Source organism: Bufo bufo, chromosome 2 (assembly GCF_905171765.1).
Source record: "Bufo bufo chromosome 2, aBufBuf1.1, whole genome shotgun sequence".
In the NCBI taxonomy this organism is placed as follows: Eukaryota; Metazoa; Chordata; class Amphibia; order Anura; family Bufonidae; genus Bufo; species Bufo bufo.
Window position 1 is genome coordinate 446,653,705 of NC_053390.1, and position 23,724 is coordinate 446,677,428.

A 23,724-nucleotide genomic window follows, 5' to 3' on the forward strand; every position below is an offset into this window, starting at 1 on the left:
GATCCGGCATGCACTTCCGTTGCCGGAGGTGCCCGCCGGATCCGGAAAAATGCAAGTGTACTGAAAGCATTTGAAGACAGAACCGTCTTCCAAATGCTTTCAGTGTTACTATGGCAGCCAGGACGCTATTAAAGTCCTGGTTGCCATAGTAGGAGCGGGGAGCAGGGGAGTGGTATACTTATAGTCCGTGCGGCTCCCGGGGCGCTCCAGAATGACGTCAGAGCGCCCCATGCGCATGGATGACGTGATCCATGCGATCACGTGATCCATGCGCTTGGGGCGCCCTGACGTCACTCTGGAGCGCCCGGGGAGCCGCACGGACGGTAAGTATGCTGCTCCCCCGCTCCCACTACACTTTACCATGGCTGTCAGGACTTTAGCGTCCCGGCAGCCATGGTAACCACTCTGAAAAAGCTAAATGTCGGCTCCGGCAATGCGCCGAAACAACGTTTAGCTTAAGGCCGGATCCGGATCAATGCCTTCCAATGGGCATTAATTCCGGATCCGGCCTTGCGGCAAGTGTTCCGGATTTTTGGCCGGAGCAAAAAGCGCAGCATGCTGCGGTATTTTCTCCGGCCAACAAACGTTCCGTTCCGGAACTGAAGACATCCTGATGCATCCTGAACGGATTTCTCTCCATTTAGAATGCATTAGGATAATCCTGATCAGGATTCTTCCGGCATAGAGCCCCGACGACGGAACTCTATGCCGGAAGACAATAACGCAAGTGTGAAAGAGCCCTAAACTGCTTACAACGTAAATAAGTATTCCCTCTTAATTACAGTCTAAAGCTCTACGGGAGCGCTGGCTTCTGGATGGGGCTCCTGCCTCAACCCCTGAGGAAGATGAAGCAACAAAGAAACAGATGCAGGAAGATGAGCAGAAAACCCGCGAACTAGAAGAAAGTATCCAGAGGTATGTGGATTGGCCAACATTTATGTATGTGTGTGTGTCTTGTGGAGTTTTGCTCTTGTAGATAGGGTAAGCGGGCGCAGTACAGAGGCAAAATACAAGTTCTTAACTCTAAACGTCAGTGTTTATTCACACTTGAGGCAATTGCGCAAAACAGCATCTAACTTTGCAGTCTTGGTGTTAATTCACACACAATGGAAAGTTCATATAACACAAGTAACCTTGCTGGCAGTTCTGCCTCCAGTAGTCCACAGCAGGCTTTAGGGGGCCTGTTTCCCGAGCATGGGGCTCTCAGCCCTCCAGCACGGCACAAGGCCTCAGATCCCAAAAACAGAGACATCTCTGCTGAGCCCAACTGCCTATTTAAGGACAGCCAGGTGCTGCCAAAAAGTTTAAGTGCCGGTCCGGTATTTGACCTCACCTGGCTGGAAACCAGCCCAGCCGCACATGTTGGGAGGAAAATACCTGCCTTGCCAGACACAACCCCTCACTGTGTCACATATTCCCCCCCGCCCCTTTTTTCAACCCTGAGGGGGTAGACACACGCCAGACAATGCACCCGGGACAGGACATCCGCGTTTCCCTGCAACCGGCCTGCTCTGTGTTCTACCGAGAACTTAAAGTTCTGCAGAGACAAAAACTATCTGGTGACCCGGGCATTCCTGTCTTTGGCCTGGCTCATCCACTTGAGAGGGGAGTGGTTCTCCCCAACAAATAGTAGCGGAGAGACTCGAGTGCCCACTTGATAGCCAGGCACTCTCTCTCCCCACTATACTGTACCTGGTTTCGGCTGGGGTGAGCTTGCGGCTTAGGAAGACAACAGGATGCTCCTCCCCGTTGACTTCCTGAGACAGTACAGCACCGAGGCCTACTTCGGAGGCATCTGTTTGTACCACGAACTCCCTCTTGACCAGTGACCCACACAGGGCCGACTTTAAAGCTTCAAAAGCCTCTTCCACCCGATCATCCCAGCGAACCATCACTGATTTTCGTCTCTTCAAGAGCCCTGTTAAGGGCGTGTCTAGAGTAGCAAAGTGGGGAACAAACCTCATGTAATAGCCCACCATTCCCAGGAATGACTTTATTTGCCTAGTGGTGACAGGTCGGGGCCAATTCTGTATCGCCTCTATTTTGTTCACTTGGGGTTTGATAACTCCGTGCCCAATGACATACCCCAGGTACTTAGTCTCTTCTAACCCGATCACACATTTTTTGGGGTTAGCGGTAAGGCCAGCTTTCCGAAGGGAGTCCACTACAGCCTGCACTTTGGGTAGGTGACTTTCCCAGTCGGTACTGTGGATTTCAATATCGTTCAGGTAAGCCGAAGTGTACAGACGATGTGGACGAAGCACAATGTCCATTAGTCGCTGAAAAGTGGCGGGGCGACATCCAGACCAAAGGATAAGACCTTATATTGATACAGCCCCTCAGGAGTGATGAAGGCAGTTTTCTCTTTGGCAGCCTCCTTTAACGACACCTGCCAGTACCCTTTCGTGAGGTCCAAAACAGAAAAATACCGGGCTTGTCCTAACCTCTCGATGAGCTCATCCACCCCGGGCATGGGATACGCATCGAATTTGGAAACCTCGTTAAGTTTTCGAAAGTCGTTTAAAAACCGTAACATCCTGTCCGGCTTGGGTATCAATACTATAGGACTGGCCCACTCACTTTTTGACTCATCAATGATGTCTAGCTGTAACATTAGCTGTACCTCTTCCGATATGGCTTGTAGCCGAGCCTCTGGTACCCGGTATGGTTTTAATCGGACTTTTGCCTCAGGCTCAGTGACAATGTCATGCTGGTGTCACAGTACCTCCTGTTAAAGAGGTGAGAAGATCGGATAGACTTGCTGCACGTGAGGCTATCTGACAGGTCTCTCTGTTTTCTATGTATGTTGTTGTTTGGCAGGATCTCACCTCTCCTCAGGTGCCGCTCGTTATCAGTTATGAGGCTCTATTTAGATCCGCCTCACACTGCTGACCATGCGTACTTATTGCCTTCGCTGTTTCTTATTATCTGGTGTGTGTTGTTTCTAGGCCTCAGGGTGACGCAGGTTCCTTCATTCTGGAAGGAACCAGCAGTCTCATCCCCTGCTACCTATCCTAGGGCTTGTCAGTTTTTGTAGGGCTTTAGGTATCCGGTGTATGAGTATTTCCACCATCAGGATCTGCTCATAATGGCAGGAGTTAGGGAAAGGCCTAGGGATTACTAGGAGGTCTCCATCCCTCTTGCTTAGCTTTTGAGGCCTAGATTGTTGTCTATTCGTTGTGGTGCATATTTGGTATTTTCCCTTCCCCTTAACCTGTGACATTATCAACCGCCCAAACTCTTATCCTTTGTTTTATCAGTGCAGCTAGGGATACTGTTTCTGCACTGGTTGATCATAAGCAGGGGTTGTCTTTGGAGGTGGCTGACCTCCGCACGGCCATTGCACAGTTTCAGAGACCAAAGGCGGTGGGTTCCGGCAGCGGGAACCAGGCCTGCCATGAACTGAAGTTTGCTCTCCCGATAGGTTTTCCGGGGGACGTGACAACTTTGTTCGGTTCAGGGAATCGTGCAAATTATATTTAAGACTGCGTCCTAGCTCTTCTGGGGACGAGAGTCAGAGAGTGGGGACTATTATTTTGTTGCTGAAAGGTGACGCTCAGTCTTGGGCTTTCTCTTTGCCGACTGGTTCACAATCCCTCCGGTCGGTAGATGAATTTTTCAGAGCTCTGGGACTTATCTACGATGACACGGATCGGGTTTCCCTAGCCGAATAGAAGTTGCGTTGCTTGCGGCATGGAGAGCATTCAGCTGAGTCCTATTGCTCTGAATTTAGGAGGTGGGCAACTGATACAGAGTAGAATGACCCAGCTCTCCATAGTCAATTTTGTCAAGGACTGTCTGAGAACCTGAAGGACGCCTTGGCATTTCACGCAAATCCAGAGTCATTGAAGGCGGCCATGTCTCTGGCAGTGCATATTGATAGACGCCTGAGGGAGAGATCTAAAGTTCCTCTCGCTTGGGACGTATTATCTTACAAGGAAGTGGTCTCTTCTGACACTCTGGGTAAAGAGACACTCGAGCTCGTGTCTGGTGATAAGCCAATGCAATTGGGTCAGGTCACACCTGTACCAGGTGATAAAAACTTTAGGGTTAAGAAAAGACTTTGCTTTTTCTGTGATCAAGGAGGACATTTTGTTAACTTGTGTCCTTATGTTAAACATCAAGGTGAAAAGGGAAAAAAAAAGTCCTAATGTGTCTAGTCCTCTTGTGCAAGAGAGGCGGCTGCCATAGTAAAAATTGCTGACAGCCTCTCCTCTAAACAGACTCAGGAGGCCAGGGAGTCCGTTACTTGGAACACAGATGTGTTCTCAGACCTCCCTGAACTCACTTCCATAATCCAGCATGACATTGTCACTGAGCCTCAGGCAAAAGTCTGATTAAAACCATACCGGGTACCAGAGGCTCGGCTACAAGCCATATCGGAGAAGGTGCAGATAATGTTGCAGCTAGACGTAATTGAGGAGTCAAAAAGTGAGTGCGCCAGTCCTATAGTATTGATACCCAAGCCGGACGAGACGTTGCGTTTTTGTAATGACTTTCGAAAACTTAACAAGGTTTCCAAATTCGATGCGTATTCCATTCCCCGGGTGGATGAGCTCATCGAGAGGTTAGGTCAATCCCGGTATTTTTCTGTTTTGGACCTCACGAAAGGGTACTGGCAGGTGTCGTTAATGGAGGCTGCCAAAGAGAAAACTGCCTTCATCACGCCTGAGGGGCTGTATCAATATAAGGTCTTACCCTTTGGTCTGCATGTCACCCCCACCACTTTTCAGAGACTAGTAGACATAGTGCTTCGTCCACATCGTCGGTACACTTCGGCTTACTTGAACGATATTGAAATCCACAGTACCGACTGGGAAAGTCACCTACCCAAAGTGCAGGCTGTAGTGGACTCCCTTCAGAAAGCTAGCCTAACCTCTAACCCAAAAAAATGTGCGATAGGATTAGAAGAGACTAAGTACCTGGGGTATGTCATTGGGCACGGAGTTATCAAACCCCAAGTGAAAAAAATTGAGGCCATACAGAATTGGCCCCGACCTGTCACCACTAGGCAAATAAAGTAATTCCTGGAAATGGTGGGCTATTACATGAGGTTTGTTCCCCACTTTGCTACTCTAGCCGCACTCTTGACAGGGCTCTTGAAGGGACGAAAATCAGCGATGGTTCGCTGGGATGATCGGGTGGAAGAGGCTTTTGCCGCTTTGAAGTCGGCCCTGTGTGGGTCACCAGTCAAGAGACAGTTCATGGTACAAACAGATGCCTCCGAAGTAGGCCTTGGTGCTGTACTGTATTAGGAAGTCATTGGGGAGGAGCATCCTGTTGTCTTCCAAAGCCGCAAGCTCACCCCAGTCAAACCCAGGTACAGTATAGTGGAGAGAGAGTGCCTGGCTATCAAGTGGGCACTCAAGTCTCTCCGTTACTATTTGTTGGGGAGAAAGTTCCGCCTGGTGACTGACCACTCCCCTCTCAAGTGGATGAGCCAGGCCAAAGACAGGAATGCCCAGGTCACCAGATGGTTTTTGTCTCTGTAGAACTTTAAGTTCTCGGTAGAACACAGTGCAGGCCGGTTGCAGGGAAACGCGGATGCCCTGTCCTGGGTGCATTGTCTAGCGTGTGTCTACCCCCTCAGGGTTGAACAAAGGGGGGGTATGAGACCCAGTGAGGGGTTGTGTCTGGCAAGGCAGGTATTTTCCTCCCAGCATGTGCGGCTGGACTGGTTTCCAGCCAGGTGAGGTCAAATACCGGACCAGAGTTTAAGTGCTGGTCCGGGTTTTGGCAGCACCTGGCTGTCCTTAAATAAGCAGCTGGGCTCAGCAGAGATGTCTCTGTTTTTGGGATCGGAGGCTTTGTGCCGTGCTGGAGGGCTGAGAGCTGCACGCTGTGGAAACAGGCCCTCTAATGCCTGCTGTGGACTACTGGAGGCAGAACTGCCAGCAAGGTGACTTGTGTTATATGAACTTTCCATTGTGTGTGAATTAACACCAAGACTGCAAAGTTAGGTGCTGTTTTGTGCAATTGCCTCAAGTGTGAATAAACACTGACATTTTGAGTTAAGAACTTATATTTTGCCTCTGTACTGCGCCCGCTTACCCTATCTACCAGAGTGAAACCCCACAGTATATATATAATGTGTTATCTCTAAATGTTATCTCTAAAAGGTTATGTATAACATACAAATTGCATATCTTCATGTTTTAGAGGAAATATTATAATAGAAACGAGAATGTCCAAATATTCCATCCCTCATTTCTGGACATCAGTTATTATTCCGAAACTATACAGTTTTTCAGTGTTAGAACAAAATAGTAGAATTTTAACAATTGTGGAAGTTATTCAAATAACTCATATTTCTAATAATGTAAGCAGTACATCTTATATCATTGAGATTAGGGAACCGTGACTATATTAAAATATGCCACCAAGATGAGTCCAAAGACTAAATGTGCACTGTGTTCCAGAGATAAATACAATGCTCTGTGCTCCAGAAATAAATAAGGCCTCTTTCACACTTGCGTTGTCCGGATCCGGCGTGTACTCCACTTGCCGGAATTACACACCGGATCCGGAAAAACACAAGTGAACTGAAAGCATTTGAAGACGGATCCGTCTTCAAAATGCGTTCAGTGTTACTATGGCACCCAGGACGCTATTAAAATCCTGGTTGCCATAGTAGTAGTGGGGAGCGGGGGAGCGGTATACTTACAGTCCGTGCGGCTCCCGGGGCGCTCCAGAATGACGTCAGAGCGCCCCATGCGCATGGATGACGTGCCATGCGATCACGTCATCCATGCGCCTGGGGCGCCCTGACGTCACTCTGGAGCGCCCGGGGAGCCGCACGGACGGTAAGTATACTGCTCCCCCGCTCCCCACTACACTTTACCATGGCTGCCAGGACTTTAGCGTCCCGGCAGCCATGGTAACCATTCAGAAAAAGCTAAACGTCGGATCCGGCAATGCGCCGAAACGACGTTTAGCTTAAGGCCGGATCCGGATCAATGCCTTTCAATGGGCATTCATTCCGGATCCGGCCTTGCGGCAAGTGTTCAGGATTTTTGGCCGGAGCAAAAAGCGCAGCATGCTGCGGTATTTTCTCCGGCCAAAACACGTTCCGGTCCGGAACTGAAGACATCCTGATGCATCCTGAACGGATTTCTCTCCATTCAGAATGCATTAGGATAAAACTGATCAGGATTCTTCCGGCATAGAGCCCCGATGACGGAACTCTATGCCGGAAGAAAAGAACGCAGGTGTGAAAGAGCCCTAAAACACCTCGTGCCCCCAGAAATAAATAATACAATGCACTGTACCCCTAGAAATAAAAAATACAATGCACTGTGCCCCTAGAAATAATGCAATTCAGTGCACTCCAGAAATAAATAATACAATGCACTGTGCCCCTAGAAATAATGCAATTCAGTGCACCCCAGAAATAAATAATACAATGCACTGTGCCCCTAGAAATAATGCAATGCAGTGCACCCCTTTAATAGCTGATAGTTAATAGCTATCTCGAGTGTTAGACTGAGGTGCATAGGGCCCACCAGAGGACTTGATTCTGAGGGCTCATCTGCAGGGATTCAGAGTTTTAAAAACTTTCACTTCTTAGGGCTTATGCACATGAACATATTTTTGGTCCGCATCCGAACCTACATTTTTTACGGGTCTGATGCAGACCCATTCACTTCAGTGGGGCTTCAAAAGATTCAGACAGTACATATATTCTGTTCTTGTCCGTTTTAAGGACAAAGATAGGACAGTTCTATAGAGGGCAGGATGTTCTGTTCCGCAAAATGCGGAACACACACAGCTAGTATCTGTGTTTTGTAGATCCGCAATTTGCAGACCACGGAAATGATCATGTGCATTAACCCTTAGTGTGTTGGATGCAGTGTAGAAAATAATACCTGGTTTATTCAGCAAATAAACCAATTTCCAAGTCAAGTTAACACCCTTCTATATACACTGTGAAACTACAGCTTCCAGTGTGATCTAAACAGTGGTGAGGGTATGCTGGGAGATGTTGCTTTACAAACAAGAATAATATCACTATTATCTCTCTGCAGGCCTTAAAATGGATTGGATGTAGTCAAGGGTGGAATACATTTTTACATTTAGTGACTCTCAAGTGACGTCCAACAGATCCCCCACCTCTATACTAGGACAAAATCTCCTCATACAGCCAAACACATTGCCCTTGATTAAATTAATTACACATGCTATGCATTCTGAAAATATCACCAAACATTATGCCCCCTAACACTGCACCTGATATCAATAATACAATGCACCATGCCTCCACACATACAATGCACTGCATCACCAAACACAAGTACTACACAACGTGCCTCTAGAAATAAATAATATAACGAATTGCACCCTCAGAAATAAATACAGTGCACTGCACCCCCCCCCCCCCCCCCCACACACACACACACCAAAAAATGACTCACTTAACCCCAGAAATAAATAATACAATGCACCACATCCACAGAAATAATAATACATTGCACTGGGCTCTCAAAATAAATAATACAATGGATTGCACACTCACAAATAAATACAATGCACTGTGCTCCAGAAATAAATACAATGCACCACACCTCCAGAAATAAATACATAAATACAATGCACCACACCTCCAGAAATAAATACAGTGCACTGTGCTCCAGAAATAAATACAATGCTCAAAAAAATAAAGGGAACACTTAAACAACACAATGTAACTCCAAGTCAATCACACTTCTGTGAAATCAAACTGTCCACTTAGGAAGCAACACTGAGTGACAATCAATTTCACATGCTGTTGTGCAAATGGGATAGACAACAGGTGGAAATTATAGGCAATTAGCAAGACACCCCCAATAAAGGAGTGGTTCTGCAGGTGGTGACCTGACCACTTCTCAGTTCCTATGCTTCCTGGCTGATGTTTTGGTCACTTTTGAATGCTGCCGGTGCTTTCACTCTAGTGGTAGCATGAGACGGAGTCTACAACCCACACAAGTGGCTCAGGTAGTGCAGCTTATCCAGGATGGCACATCAATGCGAGCTGTGGCAAGAAGGTTTGCTGTGTCTGTCAGCGTAGTGTCCAGAGCATGGAGGCGCTACCAGGAGACAGGCCAGTACATCAGGAGACGTGGAGGAGGCCGTAGGAGGGCAACAACCCAGCAGCAGGACCGCTACCTCCGCCTTTGTGCAAGGAGGAACAGGAGGAGCACTGACAGAGCCCTGCAAAATGATCTCCAGCAGGCCACAAATGTGCATGTGTCTGCTCAAACGTTTAGAAACAGACTCCATGAGGGTGATATGAGGGCCCGACGTCCACAGGTGGGGGTCGTGCTTACAGCCCAGCACCACAGACTGTACAGGAGTTGGCAGATGCTTTAGTCCAGGTCTGGGAGGAGATCCCTCAGGAGACCGTCCGCCACCTCATCAGGAGCATGCACAGGCGTTGTAGGGAGGTCATACAGGCACGTGGAGGCCACACACACTACTGAGCCTCATTTTGACTTGTTTTAAGGACATTACATCAAAGTTGGATCAGCCTGTAGTGTGGTTTTCCACTTAAATTTTGAGGGTGACTCCAAATCCAGACCTCCATGGGTTAAAAAATTTGATTTCCATTTTTTTTTTTTGTGTGATTTTGTTGTCAGCACCATCAACTATGTAAAGAACAAAGTATTTCAGAAGAATATTTAATTAATTCAGATCTAGGATGTGTTATTTTTGTGTTCCCTTTCCCAATGCACCACACCTCCAGAAATAAATACAATGCACTGTGCTCCAGAAATAAATACAATGCACTGTGCTCCAGAAATAAATACAATGCGCTGTGCTCCAGAAATAAATACAATGCACTGTGCTCCAGAAATAAATACTGTGCACTGTGTTCCAGAGATAAATACAATGCACTGTGCTCCAGAAATAAATACAATGCACTGTGCTCCAGAAATAAATACAATGCACTGTGCTCCAGAAATAAATACTGTGCACTGTGTTCCAGAGATAAATACAATGCACTGTGCTCCAGAAATAAATACAATGCACTGTGCTCCAGAAATAAATAAAACACCTCGTGCCTCCAGAAATAAATAATACAATGCACTGTACTCCAAGAAATAAAAAATACAACGCACTGTGCCCCTAGAAATAATGCAATTCAGTGCACCCCCAGAAATAAATAATACAATGCACTGCACCCTCACAAATACAACTCACTGTGCCCCTAGAAATAAATACAACAATCTGTGCCCACAGAAATAAATATGGTAATTTAATATATTGCACCCCCAGAAATAAATAATACAGTGAATTGAGAAATAAATATCATATTTCTATTAGATGCACCTAGGTTTTAGAGTGGGAAAATAAGAAAAAAATATTTTTCACTAGACCTCAGGTCAGACCCCCCAAAATTCATCAGACCTTATATCAGACCCCCATATCAAACCTCAGATCAGTTTTTTTTTTTTTTTGGGGGGGGGGGGGGGGGGGGTGTGCATCTTATAGAGCAGGAAATATGGTAGTAAAATGCACTGTGCTGCCCTGAAATAAATAATACACTGCCCTGCAGGAGAGGCCACAGCCCTGGTGTGTACTGGACAGGTTGAGTCCTTATCCGGTGACTGTGCCCGTCATGAAAGTGCAGAGAGATGCCAGCAGGCACAGAGCACCGGAGAACGAGAGAAGCAAGACAGGTGAGCAACCAGTGAACAGGCTGACATATATGTAAGACAGTTTTAACTGTCTGGCGCTGTCAGTGGATAGACGCTAGATCTGTGCAATGAAGTGCAGTTCACATATATCAGTTGTGTCCAGCTCCCGGCCTGAAATGCCTGGACACAACTCATATATGTGAAGGGGTCCTTAATCCAAAGTAGCAAGGAGAAATCTCAGCACTGTTCCACTGGTTAAAATCCTTCACTTTATTGGGCAATGATTCATAAAATCAAAGTCACAGGAATATAGTCCACATTTTGGTGTCTTAGCATAGCAGCATGACTATCTGGTTGACGCGTTTCATAAAGCAACCCGTTCCTTACTCATAACCTTAATCCAAACCTCCAACTCCAAGACTTTTCTTGTGTTGCATCATTTATCAGAAATACACTACTCCGGACAATTGGATTAATTCCCATTAAATCCACAGTTTTAAACGTGTCCTAAGTCTGACTCCTTAGCCTTAGGCCTCTTGCACACGAGCGTGACGGATTGGCTCCGGATGCTTTCAGGATGCGTTCAGTGAAACTTGCACCATTTTGCAAGCAAGTTCAGTCAGTTTTATCTGCAATTGCGTTTAGTTGTTCAGTTTATTTCTGCGCGAGTGCAATGCGTTTTGATGCGTTTTTCACGCACGTGATAAAGAACTGAAGGTTTACAAACAACATCTGTTAGCAACCATCAGTGAAAAACGCATTGTATCCGGACTTGCTTGCGGATGCAATGCCTTTTTGACTAAAGCCCAATTCACTTCTATGGGGCCAGGGCTGTGTGAAAAAACGCAGAATATAGAACATGTTGCGTTTTTCACGCAACGCAGAACTGATGCGTGAAAAAAAAAAAAGCTCATGTACACAGACCCATTGAAATGAATGGGTCAAGATTCAGTGCGGGTGCTATGCGTTCACATCACGTATTGCACCCACGCGGAAAACTCGCTTGTGTGAATGGGGCCTTACTCCTCAGAACTTAATCCCTTCGTTCAACATTATTTCCCACTCTCCGTTATTCCAATGCTCTTTATATCTGGTCATAGACAGATAATGACCGATGACTGGCTCATGCAGTTTTGTTTACAGAAGATGCCTGGATCATCGTACAATGGGGCCTTAACTATTGGCCAACCTCGTGTGACTGCGATGTTCTCTGCGTCCTGATGCTTCGGCTGCGCATGCGTTTTGCTTATTATATTTATTACTTGTTATCTACAGCAGAGATACTTTATGTTTAATCCTATCTTGAACCAGATGACAGGATTATAATTTTTTTGTTTGAATGTACCGTGTAGAAGTTTTCATTACAGTCCTGTTTGCACTGTTTTACTAGGACATGATTTTCAATATGCCGTTTTATATCTATTGATTTGAAAATCCGTGATTTCAGCAGATTATCTTGATGTTCTACCACTTTTATTAGTTGCATGTAATCTGAGATACGTGTACACATGGTAAGATTTTGATGTTTTCTGTGAAAGACAAATCTGCATAATTCTCCTGCACAGTATACTGAATCTCACTTATTACAGTTGCACATTCAATTGAGAATTTAGGGTATAAGGTGGCGTTTTAAACTGTCCCGCTTGTTATTTTCCCCCAAAATTTACTTCCGCATACATAAGAAGAGGATCTTGTTGCATTGCGTGCATACTTTTATACAACTTCTCATTAAAATACTGTACTAGTCTTCTTGAGAATATATTTGCACAATTTGCAACCAAACGACTATTGTTCCAATGCTGCATATCTGCCAACACCCTTACAGTACTGCCTCTTAGGCCGAATGCACACGGCCGTGTTCCGCGGCCGAGAGCGGTCCGTGATATGCGGGGCTGGATTCCTGCTGACAGCAGGAGCGCAGGGCGTCATTGGTTGCTATGACGCCGTGCGCTTCATGCCGCCGCTGCACTACAGTAATACACTCGTATGATCTATACGAGTGTATTACCATACAGCAGCGGCGGCATGAAGCGCACGGCGTCATAGCAACCAATGACGCCCTGCGCTCCTGCTCTGAACAGGAATCCAGCCCGGCATACCACGGACCGCTCTCAGCCGCGGAACACGGCCGTGTGCATTCGGCCTTAGGGTACTTTCACACTAGCGTTTTTCTTTTCCGGTATAGAGTTCCGTCCTAGGGGCTCTATACCGGAAAAGAACTGATCATGATGTCTTCAGTTCAGTCTTTTTGACTGATCAGGACAGAGATAAAACCGCAGCATGCTACGGTTTTATCTCCGGCCCAAAAAACTGAACACTTGCCTGAATGCCGGCATTTTTTTTCCATAGGAATGTATTAGTGCCGGATCCGGCATTCAAAATACCTGAATGCCGGATTCGTCCTGTGAAAAAAATAAATGCCAGAACCGCTTTTCTGGATGACACCGGAAAAACGGATCCGGCATTTCAATGCATTTGTAAGACGGATCAGGATCCTGATCCGTCTTACAAATGCCATCAGTTGGCATATGTTTTGATGGATCCGGCAGGCAGTTTCGGCGACGGAACTGCTTGCCGGATCACTCTGCCGCAAATGTGAAAGTACCCTTAAAGAATTGCTCCTTTAGTACTGAGATAGGGATGTCCCCACTGTTACTTTGTGGCAGTTATAGCCGTTTCAGAGCAGTAGCCGGGTATCCATTTAGTCAGCTTGAAGACAATACCTGTACTAGGGACAGCTGTAAGGACAATCTAGTAACAGACTTATATTTCCTTACCAAATCACGTCACCCCTTAAAGAGGTGTTCTCATCACAAACATTTATGACATCCAGACGCCTGATAGATGCAGCTCACACCTCTGAGACTTACAGCCAGGTCCATAAATATTGGGACATCGACACAATTCTAACATTTTTGGCTCTATACACCACCACAATGGATTTCAAATGAAACAAACAAGATGTGCTTTAACTGCAGACTGTCAGCTTTAATTTGAGGGTATTTACATCCAAATCAGGTGAACAGTGTAGGAATTACAACAGTTTGCATATGTGCCTCCCACTTGTTAAGGGACCAAAAGTAATGGGACAATTGGCTTCTCAGCTGTTCCATGGCCAGGTGTGTGTTATTCCCTCATTATCCCAATTACAATGAGCAGATAAAAGGTCCAGAGTTAATTTCAAGTGTGCTGTTTGTATTTGGAATCTGTTGCCGTCAACTCTCAAGATGAGATCCAAAGAGCTGTCACTATCAGTGAAGCAAGCCATCATTAGGCTGAAAAAAAAAAAAAAAAAAAACATCAGAGAGATAGCAAAAACATTAGGCGTGGCCAAAACAACTGTTTGGAACATTCTTAAAAAGAAGGAACGCACCGGTGAGCTCAGCAGCACCAAAAGACCCTGAAGACCACGGAAAACAACTGTGGTGGATGACCGAAGAATTCTTTCCCTGGTGAAGAAAACACCCTTCACAACAGTTGGCCAGATCAAGAACACTCTCCAGGAGGTAGGTGTATGTGTGCCAAAGTCAACAATCAAGAGAAGACTTCACCAGAGTGAATACAGAGGGTTCACCACAAGATGTAAACCATTGGTGAGCCTCAAACACAGGAAGGCCAGATTAGAGTTTGTCAAACGACATCTAAAAAAGCCTTCACAGTTCTGGAACAACATCCTATGGACAGATGAGACCAAGATCAACTTGTACCAGAGTGATGGGAAGAGAAGAATATGGAGAAGGAAAGGAACTGCTCATGATCCTAAGCATACCACCTCATCAGTGAAGCATGGTGGTAGTAGTGTCATGGCGTGGGCATGTATGGCTGCCAATGGAACTGGTTCTCTTGTATTTATTGATGATGTGACTGCTGACAAAAGCAGCAGGATGAATTCTGAAGTGTTTCGGGCAATATTATCTGCTCATATTCAGCCAGATGCTTCAGAACTCATTGGACGGCGCTTCACAGTGCAGAAGGACAATGACCTAAAGCATACTGCAAAAGCAACCAAAGAGTTTTTTAAGGGAAAGAAGTGAAATGTTATGCAATGGCCAAGTCAATCACCTGACCTGAATCCAATTGCGCATGCATTTCACTTGCTGAAGACAAAACTGAAGGGAAAATGCCCCAAGTACGAACTGAAGACAGTTGCAGTAGAGGCCTGGCAGAGCATCACCAGGGATGAAACCAGGCGTCTGGTGATGTCTATGCGTTCCAGACTTCAGGCTGTAATTGACTGCAAATGATTTGCAACCAAGTATTACAAAGTTAAAGTTTGATTTATGATTATTATTCGGTCTCATTACTTTTGGTCCCTTAACAAGTGGGAGGCACATATGCAAACTGTTGTAATTCTTACACCGTTCACCTGATTTGGATGTAAATAACCTCAAATTAAAGCTGACAGTCTGCAGTTAAAGAACATCTTGTTCGTTTCATTTCAAATCCACTGTGGTGGTGTATAGAGCCAAAAATGTTAGAATTGCGTCCATGTCCCAATATTTATGGACCTGACTGTATGTCCAAAACAGGGTTCTCTGACTCCTTCCTCTTCTTGTTCAGATTGGCGCCATGCACTTGCTCGGTCTTTCCAGAACTCCCATAGAAAGGAATGGAGACAGATGCATATGCGTGGCCCTCTTTTCATTGACTGCAGCCGCAGCTGCATTTTTATATTTTTGAGACCTCTGATTTTGAAACAGAGGGTGATTTGGGCAGAAAATGTGATGTTGTAGTTGATATAGTACCATAATGCAACTACAAGTTCTTTTGTAGATTAAAATGTCTGTTTTTACCATTCCCCAGGCTGGAAAATGAAATTGAGCAACTAGAGACTGGCATGTCTACCACATCTACCAAAGAGAGTTTAGCTTCAGAGCCTGAGAACCAAGAAGTGGCCAGAAGCAACAAGGTGAGGTTCACTTTTAGGTACTAGTTTTTACATTTCACACATGTTTTTTACTTGTTCATACAGTCCCAATTAGAGACACAGAGGCATGCCATTTCCCACCATAAAGTATTATTATTAGGCACGTTTAGGTGCTTTATGGACCAATAGCATACTTAAAGCAGATCCACCTTGCCTTTCTGCTGCCTAAGGCAAAAACTGAAATGGCCCCCTCCCCCAATCTCCATATCAAATTCTCAATCTAACCTCTTCCCTCCTAAAATTACACACAGTACTACAAAACATACAGGATATTACAGTACCACATACCTCTTACATCCAATGATGTCTCCTTTGTTGTAGATGTTCTCTTTCCCCCTTTTTGTGCCCCCAGTAGAACCAATGTCCCCAAAGTGGCCCCATAATCTGTGCCAGTTTAAAATACCCCTATATAGTGCCCCCAGTAGATGCCACCATAGTGCTCATCTCCCTCTTCCCCATAGTGCTCCCTATAATGTGTGCCAATATAAAATGCCTCTATAAAGTGCCCCCAGTAGAAGCTCCCATTGTGCTCATCTTTCCCCTTCCTGTTAGTGCCCCCCATAATGTGTGCCAGTATATAATGTCCCCAATTAGATTCCCCCATAGTGCTCCTCTCCCTCCTTCCACATTGTTATGCAAGCGGGTGTGGACCCACTGCGCCACTGACTGGCGTGACTAAGCAACTACCTGGTCTTCACTAGAGCCTCTGATGGTGAGGATAGGCTTTGGCCGTTAGGGTAGTTGCCAGATGCCACTCCAGAGCAATTCCCGAGTTAGTGGCAGCTGACCAGGGGGGTCAGGGATACAAGCACCGAGGGGAAGTACGTGGTCAGGAAGTACGGGGTCAGGACAGGCAGCGATCAAGCAAGGTTCGTAAACAAAGTCCGAGGTCAGAGGCAGGCGGCAAACAAGCAAGTCCATAAACGAAGTCAGAGGCAGGCGGCAAACAGGCAAAATCCGATAATTCCAAAAGCAGGGTCCGTTACACAGCAAAGCAGAACTTGAAAAGCACCTTCACACTTGGAACTAGACAGGCTACTGACAATGAGTTGCTCAGGCATCTTCATGTGGTAGGAAGCACCTTTAACTTCTTTCCAACCGCCTAACGCACGGATGCGTCCTGGCGGCGGTCGATTCATTCCTCCATGACGCATCCGTGCGTCATCTCGCGAGACGCGATATTTCGGTCAGAGCCGGCCCGCGCATGCGCATCGCGGGCCGGCAAAAGTTAAAGGAGTATTTCGTCACCAGCCTGCCAGCCAATGATCGTTGCTGGCAGGCTGGCGATTTTCAAAAAATCAAATCAGAAGCCATCTAACACCATGGGCCAGATTTATCATTACCTCAGGTCAGAATAATGGAGTGAAAAAGTCCCAAAAAAGTCCCAAACGCTAAAACTGCGCACAAATTTGCGACTTTTTTCTGCTCTGCACTATGCTCGCCAGTTTTCTGAAAGTGGGCGTGTCTTCTTATGTAAATGAATCTCTAGACAGATTTACTATTAGGACTATTTAAAAAAGTCGCAAAAAAGTCCCAATTTCACTCCAGTGAGGACCATGCTTATCTTATGAGACTTTTTAATAGAACATGCGACTTTTTCATAAAAACGTGCGACTTTTTCGTAAAGATGTGCGACTTTTGTAAAGCTGCTTACTGACGGATAAACTGCTACCGTCAAACCACATTCATTACAGTCTTAAAGGGCCGATCATAAATCTGACTTGGCTAAAACTGACTTTAGCCATATGTTAAAGTGGAGTGAGCTGTCAGAGGAATGATAAATCTGGCCCCTTATATTTATAAATATAAGGGGCCAGATTTATCATTCCTCTGACAGCTCACTCCACTTTAACATATGGCTAAAGTCAGTTTTAGCCAAGTCAGATTTATGATCGGCCCTTTAACACTGTAATAAATGTGGTTTGACGGTAGCAGTTTATCCGTCAGTAAGCAGCTTTACAAAAGTCGCACATCTTTATGAAAAAGTCGCACGTTTTTATGAAAAAGTCGCATGTTCTATTAAAAAGTCTAATAAGATAAGCATGGTCCTCACTGGAGTGAAATTGGGACTTTTTTGCGACTTTTTTGCGACTTTTTTAAATAGTCCCAATAGTAAATCTGTCTAGAGATTCATTTACATAAGAAGACACGCCCACTTTCAGAAAACTGGCGAGCATAGTGCAGAGCAGAAAAAAGTCGCAAATTTGTGCGCAGTTTTAGCGTTTGGGACTTTTTGGGACTTTTTCACTCCATTATTCTGACCTGAGCTAATGATAAATCTGGCCCAAGGTGTTAAATGGCTTCTGTGCTCCTCTGCTGGTCCTTTTCGTCGGTTGGTCCCAGCAGAGGAGCACACATCACAGTGAGTAGCCACCAAACACCACACTTAGCCCCAGATCACCCCCCATCACCCCAATTAACCCCTTGATCGCCCCTGTCAATCACCTAGTGAAAGGGAAAAAAGTGATCAGTGTAAACTGTCACTTTTTTTTTCCATTGGTATTGACTGATAGGTTTTAGGATAGTTTAGACCCCTTGGTTAGGTAGTTAGCGTCGGTTAGCGCCCAGCCCACCGCACCGCAGTCACTGATTCGCTGATTAGCGTATCGCTAATCAGCTTTTGTACTTTTATAGTATCTGTAAGTGATCAAAACTGATCACAGTCAGATCTATAATAGTATTAGTGTCACCTTAGCTCGCCCTCCACCCAAAACACAGTGTTTGCCCGATCAGGCCTGATCGGTCGCCCATACGTGCGTTCACCCACGCCTGCCCCGCCGCAGTGACAAAAATTTTTTTTTTTTTTGATCACTGCACAATCACTGTACAAGCGCTGCGGCGATAAAAAAATCAGTTTTGATATTTTTTATCAATCGCAGCGGCCTCCGGTACTTCGCTAGCCTCCCATTTGTAAGACAGGCTTGCTTTTTTTCTTGGGTAGTCTCAGGGAATACCCCTAAATTTAGTAGTCCAAATGTCAAACAGGGGGTATTCTTCTGAAGAGGCCTACAGGATTCTGACCCAGTCGGATGAGGAATGGGAACCCTCATCTGATGAATCTAGCGGGTCAGAATATGAACCTGTAGAAAGCAGTGGCAGTCTGACCCAAAGTTCGGACGAGGAGGTTGAGGTCCCTGATAGCACCAGGCGTACCCGGCCCCGTGTCGCTAGACCACAGGTTGCGCAGGATCTGCTTCAAGGGCAGCAGAGTGGGGCTGGCGCTGTCGGATTACGTGGTGAGGCATACACCAGCAGCGCAGCCCATCCTGGACCTAGTACCAGCACTGCCGTACAACATGATGAAGTGGCGAGCACCAGAAGGGCAGTTGAAGCTGGTACGGTGGCACGTGCAATAGTTACCCCGTCGCAGCCATCGCACAGACAGGCCCATAGAGCCCCTAAAGTCCCTGAGGTGCTGGCAAACCCTGATTGGCAGTCCCCAACTTCAGCCGCACCTGTAGTTCCCCCTTTCACCGCCCAGTCTGGAGTTCGGGTTGAGACAGCTCAGATCGGTTCGGCACTGGGATTTTTTGAGCTGTTCTTGACTGCAGAGCTCTTGGACATAGTCGTGGCAGAAACAAATCGGTATGCCACTCAAATTATAGCCGCCAACCGAGAAAGCTTTTATGCCCAGCCTTTCCGGTGGAAACCAGTCCAAGTTTCCGAAATTAAAATTTTTCTGGGCCTTCTCCTTAACATGGGTCTAACCAAAAAGCATGAATTGCGGTCATATTGGTCCACGAACGCAATTCATCACATGCCCATGTTCTCTGCTGCTATGTCCAGGACACGATTTGAGACCATCCTGCGTTTCCTGCACTTTAGCGACAACACCACCTCCCGTCCCAGAGGCCACCCAGCTTTTGACCGGCTCCACAAAATTCAGCCCCTCATAGGCCACTTCAACAACAAATTTGCAGATTTGTATACCCCTGAGCAAAACATCTGCGTAGACGAGTCCCTTATACATTTTACCGGGCGCCTTGGCTTCAAACAATACATCCCAAGCAAGCGCGCCCGGTATGGGGTCAAATTGTATAAGCTCTGTTAAAGGGCCACAGGCTATACCCACAAATTTCGGATCTATGAGGGAAAAGATCAGACTCTGGAGCCGGTCGGTTGCCCTGACTACCTGGGGAGCAGTGGGAAGACAGTCTGGGACTTGGTGTCACCCTTATTTGGCAAGGGGTACCATCTTTATGTGGACAATTTTTACACAAGTGTGCCCCTCTTCAGGCATTTGTTCCTAGAACAGATTGGCTGCTGTGGCACCGTGCGACCTAGTCGCCGGGGCTTCCCCCAACGGCTCGTTACCACCCGTCTTGCAAGGGGGGAGAGGGCTGCCTTGTGTAACCAAGAACTGCTCGCGGTGAAATGGAGAGACAAGCGTGACGTTTACATGCTCTCCTCCATTCACGCAGACACGACAATACAAATTGAACGGGCAACCAGTGTCATTGAAAAGCCCCTCTCAGTCCACGACTATAACCTTCACATGGGAGGGGTGGACTTCAATGACCAGATGTTGGCTCCCTATTTAGTTTCCCGACGCACCAGACGCTGGTATAAGAAGGTGTCTGTATATTTTGATTCAATTGGCTGTATATAATAGTTTTGTTCTCTACAGTAAGGCTGGTAGAACAGGATCCTTCCTCAAATTTCAGGAAGAGATCATCGAGAACCTCCTATATCCAGGAGGTTCCGTGGTCCCATCCACCAGTGTAGTGAGCCGTCTACACGAGCGACATTTCCCCAATGTCGTTGCTGGTACCTCAACCCAACCGTCACCCCGAAAAAGATGTCGTGTCTGTAGCAGGAGTGGAATAAGGCGTGACACCCGCTATTTCTGTCCTGACTAAACTGACCACCCTGCCCTATGCTTAGGGGAGTGTTTCCGGAAGTACCACACACAGGTACACTTAGCATAGGGATTGCATCTCACAGGACAGGCACACAGGGCTATTAGGGCCCTTTCACACAGAGCTGCTGCTAACCTTTCCTTTCACCTGGGACAAAGTGCATAATGTACTTCGCCACATCTTTGGGCGATTTGCGCTTTGCGCATTGTCCCATGGGGAAGGAGAGGTTTGTCCTATAAAGGTAAAAAAAAAATCACCGGTAAGCAAAAAAGTTAACGTTCTGTTCAAAAAGTTAAATAAAGTTTATATGTTCCGTTCAAATTTTATTATAAAGTTAATAAATTTATTGCGTTGCGGCCTGGTTTTTTCTTTTTTCTTTTGTTTTTTTTACCTTCCAGGTGGACCAACCGATCGACTAGCTGCAGCACTGATGTGCATTCTGACAGAAGCATTGCGCTGCTGTCAGATTACACAAAAGTCGGTGTATGAGGCGCTGCAAGACGAGATTTCTCCTCTGCAGTAAAAGATACGTTTGCCGAGGCATATGAGCTGAGGAGGCGGCAGTGTTCATATACTTTGGCAAACACTTTGTATATATATAAAAAAAAAAAATCCCGGCAATGATTTATTCATTCACATCGATTGATGTGAATGGAGAAATCTGGTTTGCCAGGGCATAAATGACCCCATTTTGGAAAGAAGACACCCCAAGGTATTCGCTGAGGGGCATATTGAGTCCATGAAAGATTGAAATTTTTGTCCCAAGTTAGCGGAAAGGGAGACTTTGTGAGAAAAAACTAAAAAAGAATCAATTTCCGCTAACTTCTGCCAAAAAAAAAAAAATTTCTATGAACTCGCCATGCCCCTCATTGAATACCTTGGGGTGTCTTCTTTCCAAAATGGGGTCACATGTGGGGTATTTATACTGCCCTGGCATTTTAGGGGCCCTAAAGCGTGAGAAGAAGTCTGGGATCCAAATGTCTAAAAATGCCCTCCTAAAAGGAATTTGGGCCCCTTTGCGCATCTAGGCTGCAAAAAAGTGTCACACATCTGGTATCGCCGTACTCAGGAGAAGTTGGGGAATGTGTTTTGGGGTGTCATTTTACATATACCCATGCTGGGTGAGATAAATATCTTGGTCAAATACCAACTTTGTATAAAAAAATGGGAAAAGTTGTCTTTTGCCGAGATATTTCTCTCACCCAGCATGGGTATATGTAAAAAGACACCACAAAACACATTGCCCTACTTCTTCTGAGTACGGCGATACCAGATGTGTGACTTTTTTTTGCAATACATTCCAAAGAGCACCTTTCGGATTTCACAGGGCATTTTTTACACATTTTGATTTCAAACTACTTCTCAAGCATTCGTGCCCCTAAAATGCCAGGGCAGTATAACTACCCCACAAGTGACCCCATTTTGGAAAGAAGACACCCCAAGGTATTCCGTGAGGGGCATGGCGAGTTCCTAGAATTTTTTATTTTTTGTCACAAGTTAGCGGAAAACTAACTTGTGACAAAAAATAAAAACTTCCATGAACTCACTATGCCCATCAAGAAATACCTTGGGGTGTCTTCTTTCCAAAATGGGGTCACTTGTGGGGTAGTTATACTGCCCTGGCATTTTAGGGGCACGAATGCTTGAGAAGTAGTTTGAAATCAAAATGTGTAAAAAATGCCCTGTGAAATCCAAAAGGTGCTCTTTAGAATGTGGGCCCCTTTGCCCACCTAGGCTGCAAAAAAGTGCACCTTTCGGATTTCACAGGGCATTTTTTACAGATTTTGATTTCAAACTACTTCTCACGCATTCGGGCCCCTAAAATGCCAGGGCAGTATAACTACCCCACAAGTGACCCCATTTTGGAAAGAAGACACCCCCAGGTATTTCGTGATGGGCATAGTGAGTTCATGGAAGTTTTTATTTTTTGTCACAGGTTAGTGGAATATGAGACTTTGTAAGAAAAAATAAATAAAAATCATCATTTTCCACTAACTTGTGACAAAAAATAAAAAGTTCTATGAACTCACTATGCCCATTAGCGAATACCTTAGGGTGTCTACTTTCCGAAATGGGGTCATTTGTGGGGTTTTTCTACTGTCTGGGCATTGTAGAACCTCAGGAAACATGACAGGTGCTCAGAAAGTCAGAGCTGCTTCAAAAAGCAGAAATTCACATTTTTGTACCATAGTTTGTAAACGCTATAACTTTTACCCAAACCATTTTTTTTTTTACCCAAACATTTTTTTTTATCAAAGACATGTAGAACAAAAAATTTTGAGAACAATTTATATATAGATGTTGTTTTTTTAAAAAAAATTTACAACTGAAAGTGAAAAATGCCATTTTTTTGCAAAAATTTCGTTAAATTTAGATTAATAACAAAAAAAGTAAAAATGTCAGCAGCAATGAAATACCACCAAATGAAAGCTCTATTAGTGAGAAGAAAAGGAGGTAAAATTCATTTGGGTGGTAAGTTGCATGACCGAGCAATAAACGGTGAAAGTAGTGTAGTGCAGAAGTGTAAAAAGTGGCCTGGTCTTTCAGGGTGTTTAAGCTAGGGGGGCTGAGGTGGTTAAAGGATAACTGTCATATTTTCACTCAAAATGCAATTTTCATATATGTTGTTGCTGCTGTGGTGATAATCCATAATCACTAATTATTGTGTTCACATACCACTTGTTTAATAAGATTCCGTCCGCTCCTCACAGAGGCTAAGACCTCCCTCCCTAACTACCCAGAATTCATTCGGCTTATCTCGGGAACGCGCAGCCTCACCCCAACCAATCGGCTTTCTCCAGACTTAAACACGCCCTCTTCCTCCTGAGTAATCGCAAATTTTTATTGCGAATATCGCGACTATCCCGGTCCGACGGGAGCGCGCACGCAGCGTTAGGGACTGCCCACTACTACGTCCTCTGTCTTCTGTATATAGAAGATAGGAGACGGAGGACACCTAGCAACGCTGTTTTAGCCACACCACTGAAATGCCTGGGGGAGGAAAGGACATGCTGCAATTACTAGGTAATTCAATACCTATACAAAAGTATTAACTAGGGAACTAAGGTAAATTTAGTCAGACCAATCCAATTACATAAAAAAAAAGACATTTACCCTTAAAACACTTCCTGCAATCCAGCTATAGGCTAGTGAGACAGAGGGCGTGTACAAGGGAGGAGAGACACACCCATACAAGCCCTGACAAACAGTACAGGTCTCCAGCAGGAAGTAAACTCTGGCATGGAGCACAGATGCAACAGTAGCTACCTGCTGCACGCACTTGTCAGCACGGCACATGGCTGCAGTAGGGAAAGAGGGAGCCCGG

General features: G+C 45.6%; 1 protein-coding gene across 3 annotated transcripts in view; it reads left to right on the plus strand.

The window, feature by feature from the left end:
• PALM (paralemmin) overlaps positions 1-23,724 on the plus strand; it is a 95,585-nt gene that overhangs the window by 61,484 nt on the left and 10,377 nt on the right. For all 3 annotated transcript variants that reach the window (XM_040417522.1, XM_040417521.1, XM_040417520.1), the window contains exons 4-5: positions 785-915; positions 15,417-15,522. In XM_040417522.1, the coding sequence (XP_040273456.1) occupies positions 785-915; positions 15,417-15,522 (237 nt within the window). The remainder of the gene's footprint in view (positions 1-784; positions 916-15,416; positions 15,523-23,724) is intronic.